Genomic DNA, 26,812 nt, shown 5'->3' with positions numbered 1-26,812 from the left:
ACAACGTTTCGTCAGCTATTTTAGCAACTCAGGACAGCTTGTGTGTGTGTGTGTGTGTGTGTGTGTGTGTGTGTGTGCATGTACATGCATATGCACTTCCTACGTTTTAGCAGCTTAGGAATATGTTGCCATGTTCTAGAGAGATGAGATGATATTGTATATAAATATTTATCTGGCATATAGTACCTGGAATACCTGGAAGGTACTCAGAACCCTTTAGATTTAAAAATTTACCTAATTCTAAGGAAACAAATAGCCAAAGGGTTTGTCTTCAAATGCTCTTAGCATTTGGCCAAGGTCTATTTAAAGGAGAGTGAAATAATCTTTTTTCATCCCTTTGCTGATACATAATGCCACCTTTAGTTTCAACATCAGTAATTTCAGGAGTAGTATATGTGGCCCAAAGACAACCATGTCCTAATTCCTGAAATGCCTGAATATGTTACCTTACATGGCAAAGGGACTTTGCAGATATGATTAAGGAACTCGAAATGGGAAGATTATCCTGGATCATCCAGGTGAGGCCAGGAAAGTCTCCTTAAAGAGGGAAGCAGGAGAGTTAGAGTCAGAAAAGGAAGTATGTCGACAAAAGCAGAGGTCAGAGTGATACTATTGCTGGAGGAAAAGACCATGAGCCAAAGAATGCAGGTGGCCTTTAGAAGCTGGAAAAGGCAGGGAAATGGATTCTCCCTGAGAGCTTCCAGAAAGGAATGCAGCTCACTGCCAACACCTTGATCTTAGTTCAGTGAGAACTTTTTAGATTTCTGACCTCCAGAACTGTAAGATACTAAATTTGAGGTGATTTTTAAGTCCCTAAATTTATGGTAATTTGTTGTAACAACAATAGGAAATTAATACAGTGTCTTACCATAAGGCAGTGCAAGTTTGAATTTTGATTGAAGGATGCTGTTCGCTGAGTGAAGTAAGTCAGTCGGAGAAGGACAAACATTATATGTTCTCATTCATTTGGGGAATATAAATAATAGTGAAAGGGAATATAAGGGAAGGGGGAAGAAATGTGTGGGAAATATCAGAAAGGGAGACAGAACGTAAAGACTGCTAACTCTGGGAAACGAACTAGGGGTGGTAGAAGGGGAGGAGGGCGGGGGGTGGGAATGAATGGGTGACGGGCACTGGGGGTTATTCTGTATGTTGGTAAATTGAACACCAATAAAAAATAAATTTAAAAAAAAGGATGCTGTTCTTTTGCATTTTAATAAAATATTTAAAGAATGTGAAAATGTTTTTTTTTTTTAAGATTTTATTTATTTATTCATGAGATGGGGGCGGGGCAGAAATACAGGCAGAAGGAGAAGCAGGCTCCATGCAGGGAGCCCAATGTAGGACTTGATCCCGGGACTCCAGGATCATGCCCTGGGCCAAAGGCAGGCACCAAACCGCTGAGCCACCCAGGGATCCCCTGAAAATGTTTAAAGAAAAAAAAGTTGGAAAAAATAGCCATATAATAATAGTTAACATATACTGAACACTTACTATATACCCAACATTGTGATTCACAGAATTTCATGTAAGGCTTATGACAACCCTATGAGTTATTTGGCATTCATCTGTTTATTTGACAGATAAGAAAGTAAATATAAAAGAGGCAAAGAATTTAATTAACTTCAATAAGCAGAGATTAGCTGAACTCTCAAGTGGGAAAGTGAATTCCATCCTCTCAAGTCAAGCAGGGAAAAGTGGAAAAGAGTTACCACAAAAATCAGGCAAAGGTAAAACTTGCAAGGGATAGATGATGCCCTACATTGTAAAAATCAATCCCATCTGAAATGCTTTGAGTTCCTACCACAGGGCAGGCAGTTCCCAGGGATTACAGGGGGCCCAGCTTGTTGAGCGCCAGGCCTGGAATAACCCTCAGGGGGTGCACCCCTTCCTCTTCCACTTAATCTTCCCCCATCTGTAAACTGACCAAAAACCCCAAAACCGTAACCCCAATCTCAAGTCTTTGACTGACCCCTGAACATATCAGATTGACAGTACCAAAATAAATCTCCTGCCCTCGTCCTTGGATAATGTCACTGGATAATGACTGCAGCCCGAGTAACATACACCTGGTAAAGAAATTAACGTGACTTTTAATGACACCTTCTATTTACAAGAAGTAGTAACACACTTTTAACTCACTGTGTTGCTTATGTATGTATTCTCTGTATTTAAGATACTTGAAATATTTTAGAGAGTCTCACAGGTTGGGGGTGTGTGGAATCTGACATTAGATTTTTAATGGAAATACTTAGGATTTGACCAATAAGCGATGTAGTAGATATTTCAATGCTTAAGTGAATTGCCTTAATGTATAGGTTTGATTTTTATGCTGCACAGATGCCTAAGAGAACTTGATCTAGTATTTTTACACAAATACCATGACACTTGTTGAGCACTTAGCACCCACCGGGCACGGTTTTAAGTTCTTTGCATGCACTAACTCAGGTAAGACTCACAACTCGAGGAGTTGTGTACTATTGCTACCCCCACTTTCAGGTGATAAAGCTGAGACACAAAGAGGTAAAGGACTTAACCAAGGTCACACAGCCAGTTAGTAGCAGAGCTCACTTCTAACCAGTGTCCTTTCAGGGCTGAAGAAGACTCAGGAATACTCTCTAAGTGCTCTGGAACTGGGCAGAAAATGGGCCAAGATGATTTAGAGTGTAAATCTGCCTTGTTAGGGGCGTGAGGTGCCTAAGACAATCAGATACAGTTTTGTGTGAATTTGACATATTTTAAGGGAACTTAGTAAGTTAATAAACTTATTAATAAATTAAGTTTGTATACAGTGCAAATGTGTAAGATAATTTGATTTGTTGGATGCTTTTGTTATTTAATGCTTTAAGAAAATTCTATCGTATTTATAAGAGTGTTTAAATGGAAAGTTTAATATGTCCAATTAAGAAGTTCACCAAACATTGATCAAAGAACAAGTAAAAGTGTTTCATTTTTATTTATTTATTTTTTTAACATTTTTTAAAATTTTTACTTATTTATGATAGTCACACGGGGGGGGGGGGGGGGCAGAGACACAGGCAGAGGGAGAAGCAGGCTCCATGCACCCGGAGCCCGACATGGGATTCGATCCCGGGTCTCCAGGATCGCGCCCTGGGCCAAAGGCAGGCGCCAAACCGCTGCGCCACCCAGGGATCCCAAGTGTTTCATTTTTAACATAAAATTGATTTATAAGTGAATTTGAGATTTGCTTTTACATGCTTAATAACAGCTAGGCTTAAAATTTACAACACTAATAAATATCAGTTAAAAATCAAGCAGCTTTTTGGGTTCTTTCCCATGCACAAAATAAAATCCTTCTGACATTTAAAATCTTCACTGACAGTTGGTAAAGTTATAGTCCTATTTTGCAGAGGGGAAAACTGAAATAAAGAGAAGTAACTTTCCAAGTGGGAAGTGGTGTTTCCTACATTCTAGCCCAGGCAACACCAGACTGCCAGCCTACTCAACCATTATCCTGTACTGCCTCAATGTATGGAGAGTTATTTTTGTAGAAAATAATTTCAGTTCCAAGTACATAACCTGGGGAAATAACACACCAATATAACAGTGCTGGCTTTGCCTAGAGTAGAGGCAAGGGCTGTTATTTTAATTTCTGTGTTACTTAAGATTTAAGTAAAAGGAGTTCTCTACCCTTTCACCCCATTTTTCAACTAATTTTTTTGCTGCCAATTTAAAATTAATAGAATTCTGTACCTCTTTATATTTTAATTTCTTCTGTGTTGTCAGTCAGCACTTTATAGTCATTTATTAATATCTACCTCATGAGCTTTTTTTCTTTGCATTTCTGCTTATGCTTCATTGTTTCAAATACCACCTCAAATGGACATAGACATCATTCATGAGTCAAACCTTTTCTTAAATCCTCATCCCCATAAACCTCATAGAATTAGTCACTCCCTTAGTTAGGCTACTTTTGTACCTAATATATGCTTTTATTAAACATGTAACAGTGAATTAGTTGTTTTTCTATTTATCCATCTTCCATATTAGTGTCTGTGATATATACCTCTTTTCCCTGGATGTAGCACAGAATTTGGTTGGTTAAACCAAACTTTTTTTTCTTCAGTGCAAAAAAAAAAAAGGTGGTTTTATTAAAGCATGAGAATAGGACCCATTGGCAGAAAGAGCTGCTAAACCAAACATATTTTGCAGTTATGAAAGCTGAATATGATTCACTTAAATAACCTAAAGTATGAAGTATTTTTTGTTTTTGTTTATTTTCTAGGAAGATTCTTTTATTTTATTGAAGTCTCTGAATGATACATATACATAATATATTTTATTTTTTATTTTTATTTTTTTAAGATTTTAAAAGTTTATTTATTCATGAGAAACACAGAGAGAGAGGTAGAGACATAGGTAGAGGGAGAAGCAGGTTCCCTAAGGGGAGCCTGATGTGGGACTTGATCCCAGGATTCTGGGATTATGACCTGAGAGGAAGGCAGATGCTCAACCGCTGAGCCACCCAGGTGCCCCTATTTTCTTTTTTTTTTTTTTTTAAGATTTTATTAATTGATTTGAGAGAGAGTGCACGAGAGAGAATCACGAGCAGAAGGGAGGTGTAGAGGGAGAAGTAGACTCCCCTCTGAGCAGGGAGCCCAATGGGAGACTCTGTCCCAGGACCCTGGGATCAGGACCTGAGCTGAAGGCAGATGCTTACTGACTGAGCCACCCAGTCACCCTATATTTTGTATTTTCATCGAGGTTATTTTAGAATCTGTTTGGAGCCAGGGATCAAAGACTGTGGTTGTGGTTTATGAGGTATAAGAAGAGATGCTTAACAATTGGTTTCCACTGGCTACTGAGTGGAACATCCTCAAAGAACTGATAAACCCACTCACTATCCTTTGAGCAGTTGTCAACACTGCTCAAAGCTATAGAGATAGTGGAAACCAACAGAAATCTCCTGCCATACTGGTTGTGGCTTAATCCAGTATTGTACATTGTTCTGAGTGCTTTTTTTTTGGAATCTCCAATGTCAGGGTGCTTGAATTTTGCTTTTATTATAGTTTTTGAGTTGAAGTATGCTTTGCACAGGCAATGATATACTTCCCCCCCCACCAAAAGGTTTATTAGTCTCTTTTGGTCCTTTAACTCTGGTCTAGCATTGGGGTAGATGACACGATCAAGCCTTAAATTGAACTAAACATGGAGGAATTCAGTTAAGAAGCTGTTCCAGGGAGTCCAGGTGGCTCAGCGGTTTAGTGCCGCCGCCTTCAGCCCAGGGCATGCATGATCCTTGAGACCTGGGATCAAGTACCACCTCGGGCTTCCTGCATGGAGCCTGCTTCTCCCTCTGCCTGTGTCTCTGCCTCTCTCTCTCTCTGTGTCTCTCATGAATAAATAAATAAAATCTTTAAAAAAAAAAAAAAAAAAGCTGTTCCAAAACTAGATTCCAAAACCAATTCTCTGAAAGCACGTATCATTTACAAGAAGAGTGGACCCATATCACGTTTTTTAACAACTTGGGAGGGAGGGAGAACCTCGTCTTTGCTTTCCTTGAGGTGCTCCCTGTCCAGCTGCTTTCAAACTAGCCTCGCCACCACATCTGGTCTGTATTTCTAAAGGTCGGGTTTTCTACTTAAAAGAAGAAAAGGGAAAAAAATAAAAAATAAAAAAAATAAAATAAAAGAAGAAAAGGGCAGTTAACCACTCAACCAGAACAATATTTTTACATAGTAGGGGGCCAGGAATACTTAAGTTACTTACGGTGACCCCAGTGCATTTGCATTTTCTCCCAGACTGTTTCAGAGGCGGAAACCTCGGAGTACTGCTTTGTATGGTCCACCCTGCGGACCCTCTCACCCCGCACCAGTGCTCCTGGGCCCTCACGGCTGGGAGGCCGGCCTGGAGGCGGAGGCCGTGACCCAGGGCCGGCCCCCTCACGTTCTCGGTTCCAAGGCTGCAGCACGATCATCGGGAAAGTGAAAATGAAAACAGAAGCTACCCCGCTTGCCCATCCTGACGACCCGCCCCGTCACTTCGGCTGTGTGAGAGGACGGGCAGCGCCGCCAAGGCCTCCCCTCTGCGGGGGAGGGTCTCCTTCCTGCGCGGGGGCCTGTGCGGCGGCCCGATTGCCCACTCGGGGCGGTCCCACGACCCCCTGCCCCGCCGAGGCTGGTTCGCGGCCCAGTTCGGGTCCTCCCTGGGAGCCCAGCGCGGGGCGGGGCTTCGGCGGAGGCTCTCCCGCTTCTGCCTCCGCCCCTGCTCCTCCTCCTCCTCCTCCTCCTCCTCCTCCTCCTCCTCCTCCTCCTCCTCCTCCTTCTCCTCCGCGCTGCGGGGAGTCGTCGGATCCCGATCCTGATCCTGATCCCGATCCCGATCCCGATCCCGATCCCGATCCCGATCCCGATCCCGAAGGCCTGGCGGAGTCTGGGACCGGGAGAAGCCAGAGGCTTTTCTCCTTAGGGCCCCATCGAGGCCTGGTCGTCCGGCGGCCGCGGGCTGAGTCTCTGTCCCTCGGCGCATCTCTGCGTTGAGAACCTGTAGGGGAGGGTGGATCCTGAAGAACCTTGTGGACACTTCTACCTCCTGAAGCGCCAGCCCCGCCCAAGGGGAAGTGATAAGAAGGGGAATAGGTAAATAGGCTGGTGAAAGGAGAAGAAAGCCCCTGAACTGCCAAGTGCCTGGCTGGAGAAAAATCAGGGAGCAAGGACAGGACAGGACTAAAAATGTTTGAGGTGAGTTCAGTTAAAACATACAGACGGCTAGAATCACCATCAAAGTATTGCTGATTTCCAACTGCCCTTTAATTCATTGCAGCTTAACAGGATGCCTGTTAATTGCAGTTGACACCAGCCCTAATACTTACAGACCAAGTTCAGATCGGATTATTTAGAACAATGCAGGTATGAAGCAGGGAAATGGGGTGTTGATGTTTTCAAAGTTCTTTTCAGGTTTCTGAAAGTTAGTGGGGGGAGGGGGAACCTCCAATGAATATATACCCCAGGCATAATCAAGAACGACGTAAAGCCACTGTCATCTGTGTTTCTCCTTGTCTGACATCAGATTGTATTCACAAGTTATTCGTTGGCTGGAGTCAGCCCTTGTGATCAAAAGAAGCCAGATGATTTAGCACGTACAGTTGTTTGCCTATGTTCTCAGATGCTGAAGAACGTTGCCTAATACACTTCTAGGGAATTTAAAGGCAAAAAACCCCACCTGCTTCCAGTGCTTAGAATTGTACCTGCACAATTATAGAAGCTATCCTTTAGCGCCTGTGAATTTTTACCTAAGGAAATGTGTAGTTATGAGACGTACTTCATAACCACCTATTCGTTATGAAACTTTGTCCTTTAGAAATTATTCAGCAGTGGTTAGTGGCAGAGTTAAAGGTACACACAACCTTATGGGCCTGTTAGTGCTAACAAGGACACACTCAAAATTCTGAGGGTTGTTGGCAGGTGAGATATAAGATCATGCTGTTTCTCCAGTGTTGCTTCTACCTCTGCAATAAAGAATAAATGAATATGGTGGTCCCAAACAATTCAGGATCCACAGGCTTCATGCAGATATAGCCAAGTTCAAGAACTACACCACATACAACGAGTCATGAAAATGGCACAGAAACAAGATCCAAAAAATCCAGTCCCAAAGATAAGAATCTTTTTAAGGGGATAGACATTGATCCTGAGGAACATGCCTGTTGCCAAGAAGCATAACAAGAAGTGCCTGAAGAAGGTGCAGGGCAACTCCACCAAGGCTGTGAGTGCATGCTGAGGCTGTCAAGGCCCTAGTCAAGCCCAAGGAGATCAAACCCAAGATCGTAAGTGGTGGCAGCTGCAAGCTCAGTCAACTTGCCTACATTGCTCACCCCAAGCTCAGGAAACATGCTGGTGCCATATTGCCAAGGGTCTCAGTCTCTGGGGGCCAAAGACCAAGGCCAAGGCTGAAGCCAAGGCCCAAGCTATGCCTATGGCTTCAGCTCCCAAAGGTGTTCTCAAGCCCCCATGAAGGCTCTAGTAGTGTACAAACTAGTGATAAGAAGGATATGGATAGAAGTTCTAGTGTGACACACCCCTCCCTCCCCAGGCTTCTGGTTACATGGGGTTCATGTCCTCCTGTGCTATTTGCACAAATAAACATGAGGCAGGATCTGTCAAAAAAATTATAATAAATGAATATGGTGAACAGTTATAAGTGAGGGAAAAAATGATGAGTTCGTAGATTTCTATTTGAAAGACCCTAGGTAGAAATTTAGATATATTAAGTTTATTTATTTTATTTTTAATATTTTATTTATTTATTCCATGAGAGACACAGCAGAGAGAGAGAGAGGCAGACACTTAGGCACAGGGAGAAGCAGGCTCCATGCAGGGAGTCTGACGTAGGACTGGATCCTGGGACTCCAGGCACTAAACCGCTGAGCCACCCCAGGGATCCCCTGAAGTTTATTTTTTATCACACCTAGTAGTAAAAGGTGAATTGAGACTAGGCTGTATTCTGGACACTTACTGCTCATTATTTCACTGTACCTTTAACAATTTTGTGAGACTATCATCCTCATTTTACAGGGAGAAGAATCAAGGCTTTGAGAAGTTAAGGTAACTTGCCCAAGGTCACATGGCTAGTAAATGACCAGTTTTGGATTGAACTCAAGTCACTCATTTCTCCAAATTAAAAACCATGCAGAGGAGCACCTGGAGGACTCAGTCAGTTGAGTATTTGCCTTCCCTCAGGTCATAATCCTTGGGGTCCTGGGATTGAGTCCCATATGAGGCTCCCTGCTTAGCGAGGAGTCTGCTTCTCCCTCTCCTTCTGACCCTCCTCCCTGCTTGTGCTCTCACTCTCTCTCTCTCAAATGAATAAATAAAAAAATCTTTAAAAAATGCAGAATGTGGATGTATCATTTATCTAAGAACCTGACAGTATACAGTTTAAGTGGATATATTTTATGTAGATTATACCCCAGTAAAGTTAATTTTTAAAAATCATGCAGGGGGCACCTGGGTGGCTCAGTTGGTTAAGCAGCTGCCTTCCCCTCAGGTCATGATCTCCTGGTCCTGAGAGCATGCCTCTCATTGGGTTCCCTGCTCAGCAGGTAGTCTGCTTCTCCTTCTCCTACTGCCCCTCCCCACCATGTGCCTCCTCCCCTCCTGCTCTCTCTCTTTCTCTCTCTCAAATAAAATCTTTTAAAAAATCATGCAGGATGAATGTGATTTTTTATGATAAACATTATGGGGGGCATTTGGGTGTCTCAGTCGATTAGGCATCTGATTCTTGATTTTGGCTCAGGTCATGATCTTAGCACAGAGTCTGCTTGTTCCTCTCTACTCCTCCTCCTGCACACTCTCTCTCAAATAAATAAATAAAATCTTTTTTAAAAAAACAACATTATGATTTCATATATGATAGTTTCAGAGGAAAAAGAGATGGAAGTGATATATATATATATATATATATATATATATATATATATATATATACTTAACATACACACTGAAAAATTGGTGACACCACAGTTAAGGAGTGTTCATTTAGTTGACCTTCCTAAACATAAGACACAGATGTATAGAAATATCAACCAGGATGCTACCATGGGGAAGGAGCATGCAAATCTGTTGTGGAAATCAACCAAGCATATTTCCCAACAAAATTGGAAAAGACATCTGAAGTATATGGTATCAAATTTGTGTAACAAAAATATGTTCCAAGTATAGGACATTAAAAAGTTAGATATTTGGTAGGGGGCACCTAGGCAGCACAGTCAGTTAAGCATCTAACTCTTGGTTTCAACTCAGGTTGTTTTATTTAAAAATGGGAATAGTACCTATTTGGGTGGTTGTAGGAAGGATCCAATGATATCATGTATAGAAAAAGCTCTTTAGGGACGCCTGGGTGGTTTAGTGGTTGAACATACACTTTTGGCTCAGGTCATCATCCCAGGGTCCTGGGGTCAAGTCCTGCCTCAGGCTCCCTACAGGGAGCCTGCTTCTCCCTCTGCCTATGTTTCTGCCTCTCTCTGTGTGTCTCTCATGAATAAATAAAATATTTTTTTTAATTTTTTTAAAAAAGAAAAAGCTCTTTGAAACCAGGATATTCAAATCTGACAGAGGACAGAATATTTCTGAAGAAACTTTTAACTAACCATACATTTATTTTAATTAGGTTCAGGGATTTAAAATTTTTTTTAAAGACTTCATTTATTTGAGAGAGAGAGAGAACATCAGGGAAGGGGCAGAAGGGAAGTGATTTAAATATTGTATTAGAAATAATGTTTGGGAGGATCCCTGGGTGGCTCAGAGGTTTGGCGCCTGCCTTCAGCCCAGAGCGTGATCCTGGAGTCCTGGGATCCAGTCCCATGTCAGGCTCCCTGCATGGAGCCTGCTTCTCCCTCTGCCTTTGTCTCTGCCTCTCTCTCTCTCTCTCTCTCTCTTTCTCTGTGTCTCTCATGAATAAATAAATAAAATCTTAAAAAAAGAAAAAGAAAAAGGAAAAGAAAAAGAAAAAAAGAATGTTTGGGGAGCAGAATTTACACATTTTTCTTTTTTTAAAGATGGTATTTATTTATTTATTTGAGAGAGAGAGAAAGCCATGAGCAGCAGGGGGGAGGGGCAAAGGGAGAAGCAAACTCCCCACTGAGTAGGGAGCCTGACTCAGGGCTCCAAACCAGGACCCCGAGATCATGACCTGAAATAAAGGCAGACACTTAACTGACTGAGCCACTCAGGTGCCCCCACATTTATTTTCAATTAAAACTTATTTGACTCTCTAAAAATAAATAAATAAATCTTAAAAAGAAAAAAAAAATCTTATTTGAATAGCTTGTCAGGCAGCCCTGGTGGCTTAGTGGTTTAGTGCCGCCTTCAGCCTGGGGTGTGATCCTGGAGACTGGGGATCGAGTCCCACGTCCGGCTCCCTGCGTGGAGCCTGCTTCTCCCTCTGCCTGTGTCTCTGCCTCTCTCTGTGTGTCTCTCATGAATGAATAAATAAAATCTTAAAAAAAAAAAATGAACAGCTTGTCAAAATAAGCAAGGCATACAATTGCTTTTGTGTTAAAAGGCTGTGTTTGGCCATTTAAAGAGAATATATTGACTTCTTCCTCATTGTATGATGTTCCATTTTGAAGTTTCACCAATTTAAGAAACATTTTTTAATTTAAAGCTTTAATTAAAATTTACAAATCAAATATTTTGTGAATTAGGTATCCTAAACAATTATGGTTGCCCATACACATGTAGAAGCAAGGCACAAAACAGCTCAGTTCCTTCCAAAAGTAGCACAATCGGCTTTCTTTTTTTTTTTTTTTTTAAAGAATCCTTTTTTTCCTTTTAATTTTTTATTTATGATAGTTACACAGAGAGAGAGAGAGGCAGAGACACAAGCAGGCTCCATACACTAGGAGCCAGACATGGGATTCGTTCCTGGGTCTCCAGGATCGCATCCTGGGCCAAAGGCAAGCGCAAAACCACTGCGCCACCCAGAGATCCCCACAATCGGCTTTCTTAGGATATTTAAACTGATAGTGGCTGTCCCCTCCCAATACAGATATATATGTATTGGTCAATTTAACAATCCCAATAATGACCAACACCACAAGGCCTCAGGATAGGACATGATTAATGAAATTTCACTGTTAGGAATTCTGCACAACTGTAAGTTTTCCAAGAGAATATTCTCTTCAGTGGCTATCATGAAGGCAGTGACATATCTTGATGAAAAAAGAAAACGGGGTAGCCTGGGTGGCTCAGCGGTTTAGCACTGCCTTCAGCCCAGGGTGTGATCCTGGGGGTCACAGGATCGAGTCCCGCGTCGGGCTCCCTGCATGGAGCCTGCTTCTCCCTCTGCTTGTGTCTCTGCCGCTCTCTCTCTGTGTCTCTCATTAATAAATAAATAAATCTTTAAAAGGAAGAAAGAAAACGATGATGAGAGATGGTCAGGATGTATATTTAGTGCCTTTTGTGAAATGCAGGAGGAAACTGACCCAGCGCTTCCATCAGGAGAGTTCTTTGCATGTTGGAGCGTACAAGTAGAAAATTACCACTCTTAATAATTAGATATAACCAGGATGGATGGTGGGGGGACAGCACAGAGCCTGAGATGAAACCTCTGTGTGGAGCACCTCGCCTTCTTAGTTTCTTTCTTTGCTTTTACGTTTTAACATTTATTTAATATTAGTGTAGCCTAATTGACAATGAAAGTAGCTGTGTCTTCTCAGACATGCATAAGCCTATAATTGATAAACTACTAAAAATGTTTCTACTCCAACTAATTTCTAGTATGGTTTTCTTAATTTATTCATAGAATTTATAATGATTAATTCCAGAAATGTATAATTTACTAGAACCATTCTGAACAGGTGGCAGCAGCTTTAATACATGTGTGTGTTATCCATTATAAATGCACCTTTTACCCCCCTGTCCAGCAGGATATCACCTTGAGTTCCTATTATCTGCATGATAAACAATTTCAAAACTATACTTCAAACTCTTTTTTCTTTTAAAGATTTTATTTATTCATTCATGACAGACAGCGAGAGAGAGGCAGAGACACAGGCAGAGAGAGAAGCAGGCTCCATGCAGGGAGCCCGACGTGGACTCAATCCCCGGACTCTAGGATCACACGCTGGGCCAAAGGCAAGCGCTAAACCACTGAGCCACCCAGGATCCCCTCAAACTCTTAAGATACTTTTTAGCAAAGTATATTAAGAATCTTTATTTTATTTTTTTAAAGATTTTTAAAAATTTATTTATTCAGAGAGAGAGAGAGAGACAAGCAGAGGGAGAAGCAGGCACCATGCAGGAGCCTGATGTGGGACTCGATCCCGGGACTCCAGGATCACACACTGGGCTGCAGGCAGCGCTCAACCACTGCGCCACCGCCACCCGGGCTGCCCCTATTAAGAATCTTTAAAAAGCTCATGACCTTTGATCCAGTGACTACCCTCCTAGAAATCTATCCAACGAAGATAGAAATTAAGCAAAGATTTAGATATAAAACATGTTCACTGCATTTACAATGACAGAGATTGTAAGATATAAACAGTAGCAAAATCTTAAAGTGATATGTCATTTTATGCTTATCTTAAAATATGGTCATCTAAAATTTACAGAAATTTTTAAAAGTGTTTGAAATTCATGTGATCTGGGACACCTGGGTGGCTCAGCAGTTGAGCATCTGCCTTCAGCTCAGGGCATGATCCTGAGCCCCAGCATTGAGTCCCACATCCGGCCCCCTGCATGGAGCCTGCTTCTCCTTCTGCCTGTGTCTCTGCCTCTCTCTCTCTTGCCTCTCTCTCTGTGCGCCTCTCATGAATAAATAAATAAAATCTTTAAAAAAAATTCATGTGATCTTGTACAGTATCAACCCAAGTTTGTAAAAATACATGTATGTGCATAGAAAAAGGACAAAAAGCTACTAGGTAATGTTATCTGTTGTTATTGCTGAATAGTAAGATTATGGGCCATTTGAATTATCTTTTAACTTTTTCATATTCTTTAGAATGAACATTTTCTTTTATAGTCAAGGAAATAATAAATTTTACTTTTTAAAAAGAAAATAATTAGAGGGCTTAATAAACACTTCTTGATTCATAACTAATAGAAGGAGACAGTACTTAGGTGTAGTTAATAGCCCTGAAATAACCCCAAACAATGACTACTTCAGAAATCAAGCAGTCTCACTCTGCCTTTTCCTTTCTTTCATTCTTATCCTCATCTAGTTGTTAAAAACGTTTCCTACAGTAGGACTCCTGGGTGGCTCAGTCAGTTTAGCATCAACTCTTGCTTTCAGCTCAGGTCATGATCTCAGGGTCGTGAGAGCAGCCCCTGTCTGGCTTGGGCTGGATGTGGAGCCTGCTTGGGATTCTCTCTCTCTCCCTCTGCACTCCCAGTGTGCACACATGCATGCATGCCCCCCCACCACTCTTTCTCTCTCTAAAAAAAAATAATAATAATAATTGTTTCCCATGCTTCAAAGCCTATTACTACCAAAGTGGAATAGTACAATATGAATTAAGTCTAACAGCATATACCTACATAAATCTAACATGCTAACTTAAAAAAAAGATTAATAACACAAGCCCTCAAACAAATGTTATGTATCATAACATGTTTCCTTCTTTCTAAAAAGCCTAGAGCCGTAGGCCCTGTGCTAAATACTGCAGAACTGCCATAACGGCGGGGGCGGGGGGGGGGGGAGAGTTCTACTAAAATATTCATATACATTTATATTTGAATATGTCCTAGGAAAATGTCTGGAAGGCTACATCTTGATGTCAAGGTGTATTAAGTCCCTGGGTTGATAGAATCATTAATGTTTTCAGGACATTTTTGTCAGTATTTTCAGACTGTCCTGTAATATGCAAACATAGCCTTATGTGTAAAACAAACAAACACAAACTTACCCAGAGCTGTCAGAATTAGTATTTCTGAGACCTTCCTAACTCACAAGTAGGAAAACAAATTACCAATCACAATATGGAGTTTTGGTAGGCTGAATAATATAGCTTTATATTAGGTATGTGCCCAGTACTTGGGAAGAAAAAGAAATAATTCCTTTGAACTTATCTGTGAAGCAATTTAGGAAATCCTCTTGGAAAACTCAGTTGTGCAACAACTATATAGAGATTAAGTTAACATCCTACTTTGGCAGTCATTTCAGTGGAGTCATATGTTGATGAATGATTTAATACAAGACAAATACAAGTACTCCAATAGAAAATTTAACAAATACAAAATACCATTGGGAAACCAACAAGTTTCCTAAAAGAATAGCATCAAGTTAATAACTGGTGTTTAAATAAAAACACCTGGGACATTTTTGCATGTCAGAGCTTTTAGAGATGGAACATTACCAGTGGGTTGGTAATAAGGCCCATTTTATAAAGTATATGAGCACAGAGTTTGACATCAAGTAGATATTCAGTATCTTTTTATAAAAATGTATTTTGATTCAAACATATGTAATAGGAAATGACTCCTAAGCTTAATTTACAAATTAAGTTTGATTGTTTACTGAACAAAACATGTGGTGCTAAGTTTTTTCCCTAAATTTGAACATCTGGATGAAAAAGTTTCGATTTGAGTACACACCTAACAAAATGAAACAAAGCCATTAAGATCGAGGCAATATTATGCACTGAAAGACACTTTGAACAGTGGAATCTACTTCCAACATTGCAGCTAACCAGCTTGTAATCTTGGGGTTCATTTTCTACTACTGTAAAATAAGGCAATTAAACAGGATCATCTCCAAAGACTTCTCTTCATGTTAAACAGTCTGTAATTTGATGACAAATGTAGGAAGATACTAAAAGGTGGAGAGAAGGTAGACTAGGGACCTTGGGACCCAAGGCGCAATACAGAGGTGAGCCCTCTGGGTTGTCTTTCTGCCTCATAACCTAGACTTGGAGCTGTAGAAGCTGGCAACTAGCACAAACTAAAGGAAAGCCCCAAGGACGCCTGGCTGGCTCAGTGGGTAGAACATGTGACTCTCGATTTAGGGGTCCATAGTTTAAGTCCTATGTTGGGTGTAAAGATTACAGTTTAATTCTCTCTCTCTCTCTCTCTCTGTCACACACACACACACACACACACACACACAAGGAAAGCCCTAACAAAAGCCTACTCTCTTTAGCCAAAGGACATGAAAAAGGGCAGCCTAGCAAGACAGACTTGTAGGCACCAAGAGCCCTACTCCAGCCAAACGTGATAGAAAAAAACCTGTGGCCCCAACCCCACCCACATCAGTAGAGGCCAAGTGGAGAGCTCAGACTTCCACTTTCGCCAGGCTATCATGAAGTGGCTTAACCCTCCCCCCTCACCACCACAACCACCAGTGTGGTATCAGAGGAAGCCTAGTGGAAAGTAAGGGCTTTCACAACCACTGGTAGTAATGAGGCCAGAGGTCACTCACTCCCACTCCTGTGTTGTCACGGGAGTCCACTTGAGGAGTATCAAGGCCCCCTACCCCTCCCTACCAAGGATGTATATAAGTGGAGGCCTAATAAAGAGCTGGAACTCCTGTCTCCACCTATAAGTAATGAAAAGCACCCCCACCTCTGGTGCCAACACAGGCTGAGTAGAGGCTGAGAAAGTCTAGTACCTAAATGAACTTCTATACCCCAACTGGTAATAATGAGGTGGCCACCTCCCCACCCCCCATCCTTCTCCTGCTGGAGCAGTGTCAGAGAAAGCCAGCTAAAACATAATGCTTAAATGAGATCCATATGGTCTCCTTTGAAACACGAAAGTTTTTAATTTTGATGAAGTCAAATTTATCTGTTTTTTTTCTTTTGTTGCTCATGCTTTTGGTGTCACATCTAATAATCCTTTGCCAAATCCCAAATCATTATTTCCCCCTATGTTTTCTTGTAACGGTTTTATTTTTTTTTAAAGATTTTTATTTATTTATTCATGAGTGACACAGAGAGAGACAGAGATACAGGCAGAAGGAGAAGCAGGTTCCATGCAGGGAGTCCAACATGGGACTCGATCCTAGGTCTCCAGGATGAGGCTCTGGGCCAAAGGTGGCGCCAAATCGCTGAGCCACTGGGGCTGCCCTTTGTAACAGTTTTATAGTTTTAGCTTCTACATTTAGGTCTTTGATCTATTTTTGAGCTAGTTTTGTTATATGGTGTAAGATAAGAGTCCAACTTCATTCTTTTGCGTGTGGCTATCTAGTTGTCTCATCTTTTGTTGAAAAGAACATTCTTTCCCATTGAATAGTTTTGCACTCTTGTCAAAAATCAATTGACTGTAGATGTATGATTTATTTCTGGACTATCAATTCTATTCTATTGATCTGTATGTCTCTCCTTGTGCCAGTATCCCATTGTCTTGATTACTGTTGCTTTGTAGTACCTTTGGAAATCAGGAAGTGTGAGTCTTCCAACTTTGTTCTGTTTTCAAGATTAATTAGGTTATCCTGGGTTGCTTGCAATTCCCTATGAATTTTATTTTATTATTTTATCTTAAAATTTATTTTTATTTTAAGATTTATTTTTATTTATTTATTTTTTAAAAGATTTACTTACTTATTTATGATAGACACAGAGAGAGAGAGAGAGAGAGGCAGGGACACAGGCAGAGGGAGAAGCAGGCTTCATGCTGGGAGCCCGACGCGGGACTCGATCCCTGGACTCCAGGATCGTACCCTGAGCCAAAGGCAGGCGCCAAACCGCTGAGCCACCCAGGGATCCCCTTATTTTTATTTTAGAGAGAGAATGTGCACAAGTGGGGGAAGGGCAGTGGGGGAGGGAGAGAGAGAATCCTTGAGCAGACTCCTTGCTAAGCACAGAGCCTGATTCAGGGCTCTATTCCAGGAGATTATGACCGGAGCTGAGATCAAGAGTCAGTCACTTAACTGAGCCACACAGGATCCTTTTCCGTATGAATTTTAGAATTAACTTGTAAATTTCTACAAAAAAAGTCAGTGAGGGGTTTGATAGGGATTGAGTTGAATTTATAGGTCAATTTCAAGAGTTTTGCATCTTAAGAATGTTGAGTCTTTGGATCCAAGAACATGGCTTTTTCCATTTCCTCAGATCTCTTAATTTTTTTCACCGGTGCTTTATTGTTTTTAGAGAAGTTTTGACCTTCATTTGTTAAATTTCTTCCTATTCCCTTTTTTTTTTTAAGATTTTTATTTATATATTCATGAGAGACACAGAGAGAGACAGGCAGAGGGAGAAGTCGGCTCCATGCAGGGAGCCTGATGTGGGACTCAATCCGGAGACTCCAGGATCACGCCCTAAGCCAAAGGCAGACACCCAACCACTAAGCCACCCAGGTGTCCCTTCCTTTTTTATTCTTTCAATGTTATTGTTAGTGACATTGTTTTAATTTCATTTTGAATTATTCACTGAAATTATATAAAACTACGATTAATTTCTGTGTATCAATCTTGTGTCCTATAACCTTTTGAAAATTTTTTCCAGTTCTGATAGTTTTTTAAGTGAAATCCTTAGGATTTTCCATATATAAAATCATGCCATCTCTGAATAGAGATAGTTTTGTTTTTTTCCTTTCCAATTTGGATGCCTTTATTTCTTTTATATATGTATGTATTTGAAATTTTATTTATTTAAGTAATCTCTATACCCAGTGTGGGGCTCAGACTCACAACCTCAAGATCAAGAGTCCCATGCTCTTCCAACTGAGCCAGAATTAAGTTAAGAATTAAGGTGTTCAGGGGATCCCTGGGTGGCTCAGTGGTTTAGAGCCTGCCTTCAGCCCAGGGCGTGATCCTGGAGACCCGGGATCGAGTCCCACGTCGGGCACCCTGCATGGAGCCTGCTTCCTCCTCTGCGTGTGTCTCTGCCTCTCTCTCTATGTCTCTCATAAATAAATAAAATCTTTAAAAAAAAAAAAAAAGAATTAAGGTGTTCAGGGACGTCTTCAAGTGATCAGAGTGGAAACCCTTGTCTCATTCCTGATCATAGAGGAAAAGCATCCAGTCTTTCACCATTAAATATGATATTAGCTGTGAGTTTTTTGTAGATACCCTTTATCAAGTTAAGAAAGTTCTATTCCTACTTTGCTGAGTGGTTTGGGTTTGTTTTTTTGTTTTGTGTTTTGTTTATCATGAATGAGTGTTGGATTGTATCAACTGCTTTTCCTGTGTCTGTTGAGATTGCCTTAGTCTTTTTGGGCTGCCATAACAAATTACCATAGATTGAGTGGTATTAACAATAGAAATTTATTTTATTTTAGATGTAGAGGCAAGGAGTCTGAGATCTGGGTGTGAGCAAGATAGGTTCTAGTGAGAGCTCTCTGCCTGGCTTGTCTTCTTGCTATATCCTCGCATAAGGGAGATAGACCACATTCTCTGGTGTTTCTTCTTGTAAGGGCACTAATCCCATCATGAAGGCCCCACTCTCATGATTTCATCTAAATCAGATTAATTCCAAGGGCCCCATCTCCAAATATCACCATATTGGGGATTTGGCCTTCAACATGTGAATTTGGGGGGTACTCAATTCAGTTTATAGCAAAGATGATTATGTGATTGTTTCCTATTCTATTGAAATGATGTATTAGTTGATTTTCAGATGCTGAACCAACATTACATTCCCTGGATAAATTCCATTTAGTCATGATATATAATTCTTCCTGTATGTTGCTGAATTTGGGTTGCTAGTATTTTGTTGAGGATTTTTGCATCTACATTCATATGAGATATTAGTCTGTAATTTTCTTTTGTGATATCTTTGGTTTTCATATCAGGGTAATAATGGGCTCCTAAAGTGAGTTGTGAAGTGCTCCCTCCTCTTCTATTTTTGAAAGACTTAGTGAAGGATTAATATTGTTATTTAAATGTTTGAAGGATTCAGTGGTGAAGCCATTTGCTCCTGGATTTTCTTTCTATTTTTAAAAATTCCAGTATAATTACTATACTTTGTTATTTTAATTTCAGATGTACAATTAGTGATTCAACAATTCTGGACATTACACAGTAATGTACTCTTAATCTTCTTCACTTATTTCACCTATCTACCTACCCCCCTACCTCCCTCTGGTAACCATAAGTTTGTTCTCTATATTTAATAGTCCATTTTTTTGGTCTCTTTTTTCTTTGTTTTGTTTCTTAAATTCTACATATGAATAAAATCATATGGTATTTGTCTTTATTTGACTGACTTATTTCCCTTAGCATTATTCTCTCCAGATCATCCATGTTGTTGCAAATGGCGAGATGTCATTCTTTTTTATAGCTGTGTAATATTCCCGTGTGTTGTGTGTGTGTGTGTGTGTGTGTGTATGTCTATGTATACTACACTTCTTTATCCATTCATCTATTAATGGATACTTGGGTTGCTTCCATAATTTGCCTATTGTAAATAATTCTACAATAAACATAGGAGTGCATATATCTTTTTTGAATTAGTGTTTTTGTTTTCTTTGGGTAAATATCCAATAGAAGAATTACTGAATCATATGGTATTTCTATTTTCAATTTTTTGAGAAACCTCCATATCGTTTTCCAGTAGCTGCACCAGTTTGCATTCTTACCAAAAAAGCACGAGAGTTCCTTTTTCTCCACATCCTCACCAACACTTGTTTCTTGTTTTTTATTTTATTTATTTATTTAATTTATTTAATTTATTTATTTACTTTATTTATTTATTTTTCTTGTTTTTTATTTTAGCCATTCTAACAGATGACAGGTGATAACTCATTGTGGTTTTGATTTGCATTTCCCTGATGTTGAGTGATGCTGGGCATCTTTTCATGTGTCTCTTACCCATCTGTATGTCTTCTTTGGAGATATATCTGTTCATGTCTTCTGCCCATTTTTTTAAAGATTTTATTTATTTACTCTTAGAGACAGAGAGAGAGAGGAGACACAGGCAGAGGGAGAAGCAGGCACCATGCAGAGAGCCTGACGTGGGACTCCATCCAGGGTCTCCAGGATCACGCCCTAAGCTGCAGGCGGCACTAAACCACTGCACCACCGGGGCTGCCCTTCTGCCCATTTTTTAATTATAGTTTTTTGGTAATGAGTTGTATAAGTTAAGTTCTTTATATATTTTGAATACTAACCCTTTATTGTATATATCATTTGCAAGTATCTTCTCCCATTCAGTAGGTTTTGTCTTTTAGTTTTGTTGATTGTTTCCTTCACTGTGCAGAAGCATTTTATTTTGATGTAGCCCCAATAGTTTATTTTTGCTTTAATTTCTCTTGTCTCGGGAGACATATTTAGAAAAAATGTTACTATGGCCAATGTCAGAGAAATTACTACCTGTGCTCTCTTCTAGGATATTTTATACTTTCAGGTCTCATATTTAGGTTTTTAATCTATTTTGAGTTTAATTTTGTTTATAGTATAAGAAAGTGGTCCAGTTTCATTCTTTTGCATGCTGCTGTCCAATTTTCCCAACACCATTTGTTAAAGAGACTTTATCCCAACACATATTCTTGCCTCATATGCCATAGATTAATTGATCATATAATTGCAGGTTTATTTCTGGGCTCTCTATTCTGTTCCATTGATCTTTCTGTCTGTTTTTGTGCCAGCACCATAGTGTTGTGATCACTATGACTTTGTAGTATATCTTAAAATCTGGGATTGTGATACTTGCAGTTTTATTCTTCTTCAAGATTGCTTTGGCTATTCAGGGTCTTTTGTGGTTTCATACCAATTTTAGGATTATTTGTTCTAGTTCTGTGAAAAATGATGTTGGTATCTTGACAGAGATTACATTAAATCTGTAGATTCCTTTGGTAATATGGACATGTTAACAATATTTTTTTCTTTTAATCCATGAACATGGAATATCTTTCCATATGTTTGTGTCATATTCAATTTCTTTCATCAGTGTTTTATAGTTTTCAGAGTACAGGTCTTTCACTTTCTTGGTTAAGTTTATTCCTAGATATTTTATTATTTTTAGTGCAATTTTAAATGAGATTGCTTTCTCAGTTTCTCTTTCTGCTGTTTCATTATTAGTGTATAGAAATGCAACAGGTTCTGTATATTGATTTTGCATCTTGTGACCTTCCTGAATTCATTATCAGTTCTAGTAGGTTTTTGGTGGAGTCTTTAAGGTTTTCAATATGTAGTGTCATGTCATCTGCAAATAGAGGAAGTTTTAGTTCTTCCTTACCAATTTAGATGCCTTCTGTTTTTTTCTTTTTTTTTAATTTTTATTTATTTATGATAGTCACACACACAGAGAGAGAGAGAGAGAGAGGCAGAGACATAGGCAGAGGGAGAAGCAGGCTCCATGCACCAGGAGCCCGATGTGGGATTCGATCCCGGGTCTCCAGGATCGCACCCTGGGCCAAAGGCAGGCGCTAAACCGCTGCGCCACCCAGGGATCCCCCTTATGTTTTTTTCTTGTCTGATTGCTGTGGCAAGGAATTCCAGTACTATGTTGAATAAAAGGGATGAAGTGGACATCCTTGTCTTGTTCCTGATCTTAGGGGGAAATCTCTCAATTTTTCACCATTAAGTATAAGGTTAACTGTGGGTTTTCATATATAGCCTTTATTATGTTGAGGTATAACCCCTATAAACCTACTGTTTTAAGAGTTTTTATCATTAATGGATATTGTATTTTGTCAAATGTTCATTCTGTATATATTGAGATGATCAGATAGTTTTTATTTGTCTTCTTGTTAATATAAGATGTATAACATTGATTATTTTGTGAGTTTTTTTAAAACATTTTTTATTTATTTATGCATGAGAGACACACAGAGAGGGCAGAGACATAGCAGAGGAAGCAGGCTCCATGCAGGGAGCCCGACGTGGGACTCAATCCTGGAATTCCAGCATCATGCCCTAAGCTGAAGGCAGATGCTCAACCACTGAGCCACCCAGGCGTCCCACATTGATTAATTTGTGAATATTGAATCATCCTGGCATCCCAGGAATAAATCCCACTTGATGGTGGCAAATGACTTTTTAAATGCATTGCTGAATTTAGTTTGCTAATATTTTTTTGAGGATTTTTGCATCTGTGTTAATCAAAAATATCAGTCTCTTTTTTTGTAGTATCTTTATCTGACTTTGGTATTAGGGTAATGCTGGCCTCAGAATATATTTGGAAGCTTTGCTTTCTTTTCTATTTTTTGAAATAGTTTGAGAAGAATGGGTATTAAGTTTTCTTTAAATGTTTGGTAGAATTCACCTGTGAAGCCATTGGTCCTGGACGTTTGTTTGTTGGGTTTTTTTTTATTACTGATTCAATTTCATCACTAGTAATCAATCTGCTCATATCTTCCATTTCCTCCTGATTCAGTTTTGAGAAATTATATATTTCTAGGAATTCATCCAATTTCTTCTAGGTTGTCCAATTTCTTGGCAAAATTTTTTCATAATATTCTCTTGTAGTACTTTCTATTTCTGTGGTATCAGTTGTTATTTCTCCTTCTTTCTCCCAACCTTTTTTCTAACCTCATTTTCCACCAGGCATCCCTATAAACTGTGTTTCATACTGGCTTTTTGTGCTACTTTTTACACACCATGCACATTCATCTCTTAGAGCGTTTGTATTTTCTGTTTCCTATGTTCAGAATACCCTTCCTCTAGATATTTACAAAGTTTCCTCTTGTTTTCAGGCCTCTAATAGAATGTGATGGCTTCTGATAGAATGTGATGACTACCCTATCAACCTAGTCGCTCTCTAGCTCCTGACTCTTTCTACATAGCACTTACTAACACTTACATATCTGTTTGTTTATGATCTGCCTCCTTTTCAGATCATAACCTCCATGAGTGCAAGGATTTTGTTTACTACCGAATCCCCAGAGCCTATGTTGGTATTTATTTTTTTTAAGATTTTATTTATTTATTTATTCATGAGAGACACAGAGAGAGAGAGAGAGAGGCAGAGACACAGGCAGAGGGAGAAGCAGGCTCCATGCAGGGAGCCCGATGTGGGACTCGATCCCAGGTCTCCAGGATCAGGCCTGGGGCTGAAGGTGGCGCTAAACCGCTGAGTCTTTGGGGCTGCCTGGTATTTAAAACATAGAAAATGCTTAATAAATATTTGGTAAATTAATGAATTAAGATAATAGAGGAAATGGAACACCATAGAGGCTGCCAAGCAGAAAGATAGAATTGAGAATAAGGAAAATAATACCAATATGCATTGAATATGCTCAAAGTGAGCAGAATGCTGCCTGAGTAATAAAGGTCTTGTCCCTGCCCTAAAGTTCAGGAGTTGACAAGGCAATAGCCTGATAATATCTATAACAGAAATAAGACAATGTACATAGTAATATAATTTAGTGAGACAATAGAAGTATCTGTGTTCATATTTTTAGTAAATCTTTCTATGGAATTAGAAATGGAGTAGTATGAGGAGAAAGCTTATTTTTGGGTTATATAATATGTAAGAAGACATTTTGGATGTTAGTTATGACCATGGCTTGACATAAACTTTGGTCACATTTGTGAGTAGTTTTGACTCCTTTCTAAATATCTTAATAGCAAGTTTGGCCTGATTTAACTAAAGTGACACCAACTTCCTAAGGCAGCAGTAGGCCACCTACTTCATACCAGCATAATCTACTTTTAGACTAATTTCTAGGCATGTGGATAGTACTAAGGCCCTCTTGCCAGTGGTTCTTGGGTTTAGTATATTTATTACTGCTTCTGATACCACATTCCAGCTCAGAACTAGTGGATTACTTCACAGACTTAATATTCAATGTCCAGTCAAGCAGTAGATGTCATAGAACCTGGGCCTGAAAGATCCAGAGCCAGGATCTAACCCAGTTTAGTAGTATAATTGACCAGATGGTTCATCAGCAGCCCTGTTTGACCCCTGCTCTTATGTCATTTAACTCTCCTACACGTCAGCAACATTTATGATAAGGTAGAGTATAAATCCCGTCAACATCAGTCTCGATTATACCTATGGCACCTATGTTTGGTGAAATTCAGTAGTGAAGCCATCTGGGCCTGAGCTTTTCTTTGTGGGTAGTTTTTTATTACTAATTTAGTCTATTCACTTGTAGATTTTTCAAAATGTCTATTTTCTTCTTGAGTTAGTTGTGGTAATCTGTATCCTTCTAGGATTTATGTTTTTCATTTAAGTTATCTAATTTGTTGGCATACAATTATATGCCACAGTATTCCTCCTCATAGTATTCCTCTCCTTATTACTCATGGCTAAACTGAACTAAGTATTCCTCAAAATGGCCTGTGGTTTCCTGCCCTTTCTTTTTTGCACTTGGAACGCTCTCAACTTAATCTTTACCTATTAAAATATATTGGATATCTACTGGGACCAAAACATTCTTCAGAGTTCTCTAGGGAATGCATGAACAATAGATATGATAAGGTCTTGGCTTGGGAATAGATAGCTGTCAACAATGTCAAGTGCTACAGAGAGGTCAAAGAGACCAAGAAATGGCACTTAGATTTAACAATCTTGAAGTAGTGTCAGCTTTGAAAAGAACAATTTCAGGACAAAAAGTAGATAAGAAGAAAATAATGAGTAAGTAAAACAATATGTGAACTCCAAAAAAGCAGGGATTTTGGTCCTTTTATTTACTTTGTTCCCCATTATTTGGACCATGCCTGGCATATTGGAAGCTCTCCAGAAATATTAGTTAAATAAGTGAATTAATGCATTGGTTAAGTGGTGGTAAAAAAAAACAAAAAGCAAAAACAAAACAGTAAAGGCAATAGGAGTAATAAAGGAGAGACTAGAATAATAGTTGAAGAAAGGTGCAAGTTGAACATGCCTTTAGGGGGAGGACTCCAGTGGAAAAGTGGAAATCAAAGATGTTAAAAAAAAAAAAAAAAAAAAAAAAGAAGATAGTAGGGGAAACCCCCGGTGGCTCAGCAGTTTAGCGCCACCTTCAGTCCAGGGCCTGATCCTGGAGACCCAGGATCGAGTCCCACATCAGGCTCCCTGCATGGAGCCTGCTTCTCCCTCTGCCTGTCTCTGCCTCTCTCTTTTTCTCTCTCTCTCTCTCTCTGTCTCTCATGAAAAAATAAAATCTTAAAAAAAAAAAAAAGATGGTAAATAGTTGGCTGGTTCAGTCAGGAGAGCATGCACCTCTTGATCTCAGGGTCCTGTGTTTGAGCCCCATGTTGTGGATACAGATTATTTTTTAAAAAGATGTAAAATAGGAAAAACTGATGCAACATTATCATTAAAGCAATAGGAAATGAGAACAAGGTCATGAATAGGAAAAGGCAAGTCCCACTTAATGTAGAAAGACTCAGTTGCAACTCTGCACAAAATTATTCCTCATTATGGGTTCCATATTCTCATTAACTATGAAAATCCACTCAAAAAAAGAAAAAAAAAAAAAAAAAAAGAAAGAAAATCCACTCAAGCACCCAAGCTAGAAACTCCAGTTTTAACACCTCCTTCTCTTTGTCTTCTTGCTTGTTTAAAAGAATAGAAAGTTATCTCAATTCCACTTCTGTAATACTCCCATTTTTACTCTCATCTTCCATTCCCACTGGCCCTACTCTAGGTAAGCTATTCAACATTTTCTTGCCTGGAATATTGCTGAAAGATAGTTGGAAGGCAGGTAGGCAGGGACAAGCCCCCTCCCCCCCAAGAGGAAACCACCCTTAAAAGGATTATACACCACCCTGGAAGGAGTCCCTCAGCCTTTCCCATTGACAGATAGGTGATAAAAATCTGATTGAATGACAGTGCGGGGAGGGTTAATCAGATTGAAACAGCTGCTAACAAGCCCATTAAAAACTCCTAGATAGAGAAACTCTCAGGTCCCCTCCCTCTTTGGGAGCATTGTACTCTAAATTTACTCTCACTCAATAAACTTTGCTTTGCTGCCCACCACTCTGGTCTACCTCTTCATTCTTCAAAGCAGCGTGACCAAGGACTGTGGGCACCACCGACAGAAGAAAAAATCCTGTCACAATACTTAATTCTGATTATACTCTGAATTCAGTAGCTTTCTGCTCTCAGTGCTTTCTTCATACTGACATCAGAATGATGATCATAAAACACAGACATGATCATACCCTTATCCTCTTCAAAAGAGCCGTAATACACCATTTCTGTCTTTTACATTTCTTCATTTATTGAGCACCTTGCATATGCTAGGTGCTAGGGATATACTAGTGAGTTATACTAAAAATGGCATTTCAAATCAGGAGCAAAGAAGTGGCCACAACAAAATGAAAAGACACTTAAGAATGAAATGTTATTTTTCTCCTATGAAATTGGCAAAGATGAAAAAGAAGGAAAAGACTCAGTGCTGGCAAATATGTAGGAAAACAAGCAACTTTATCGGCTGTTGGTGAACATTACTAGATACCAACTTTTTAGAGGGCAATTTAGCAATACTTGCTAGGCAAATTGGTAATATCAAAATGTTAACAATAGTTATCTCCATAGTTGTGGAAT

General features: G+C 39.6%; 1 protein-coding gene and 1 long non-coding RNA gene across 5 annotated transcripts in view; one reads left to right on the top strand and one right to left on the bottom strand.

Moving 5' to 3' along the window:
* LOC144324238 (uncharacterized) overlaps positions 1 to 8,856 on the top strand; it is a 52,803-nt gene extending 43,947 nt beyond the window's left edge. For 3 of the 4 annotated variants that reach the window (XM_077915573.1, XM_077915576.1, XM_077915575.1), the window contains 3 exons: positions 5,763 to 6,701; positions 6,784 to 6,869; positions 8,535 to 8,856. In XM_077915573.1, coding sequence (XP_077771699.1) covers positions 5,763 to 6,500 — 738 coding nt within the window. In that variant the 3' untranslated portion in view covers positions 6,501 to 6,701; positions 6,784 to 6,869; positions 8,535 to 8,856. The remainder of the gene's footprint in view (positions 1 to 5,762; positions 6,702 to 6,783; positions 6,870 to 8,534) is intronic. The other variant, XM_077915574.1, reaches the window with a different exon arrangement.
* Positions 5,009 to 6,241, bottom strand: LOC144324243 (uncharacterized). Its single transcript, XR_013389766.1, has 2 exons — positions 5,731 to 6,241; positions 5,009 to 5,598 (listed from the first exon to the last, which is right to left on the bottom strand). It is a non-coding gene; the product is annotated as an uncharacterized LOC144324243 (long non-coding RNA).
* Positions 8,857 to 26,812: the final 17,956 nt, after the last annotated feature.

Source organism: Canis aureus, chromosome 11 (genome assembly GCF_053574225.1).
Source record: "Canis aureus isolate CA01 chromosome 11, VMU_Caureus_v.1.0, whole genome shotgun sequence".
NCBI classification, from domain to species: domain Eukaryota; kingdom Metazoa; phylum Chordata; class Mammalia; order Carnivora; family Canidae; genus Canis; species Canis aureus.
Note: the sequence above shows the minus strand (reverse complement) of the source record. Positions and strands in the feature narration are given on the sequence as shown.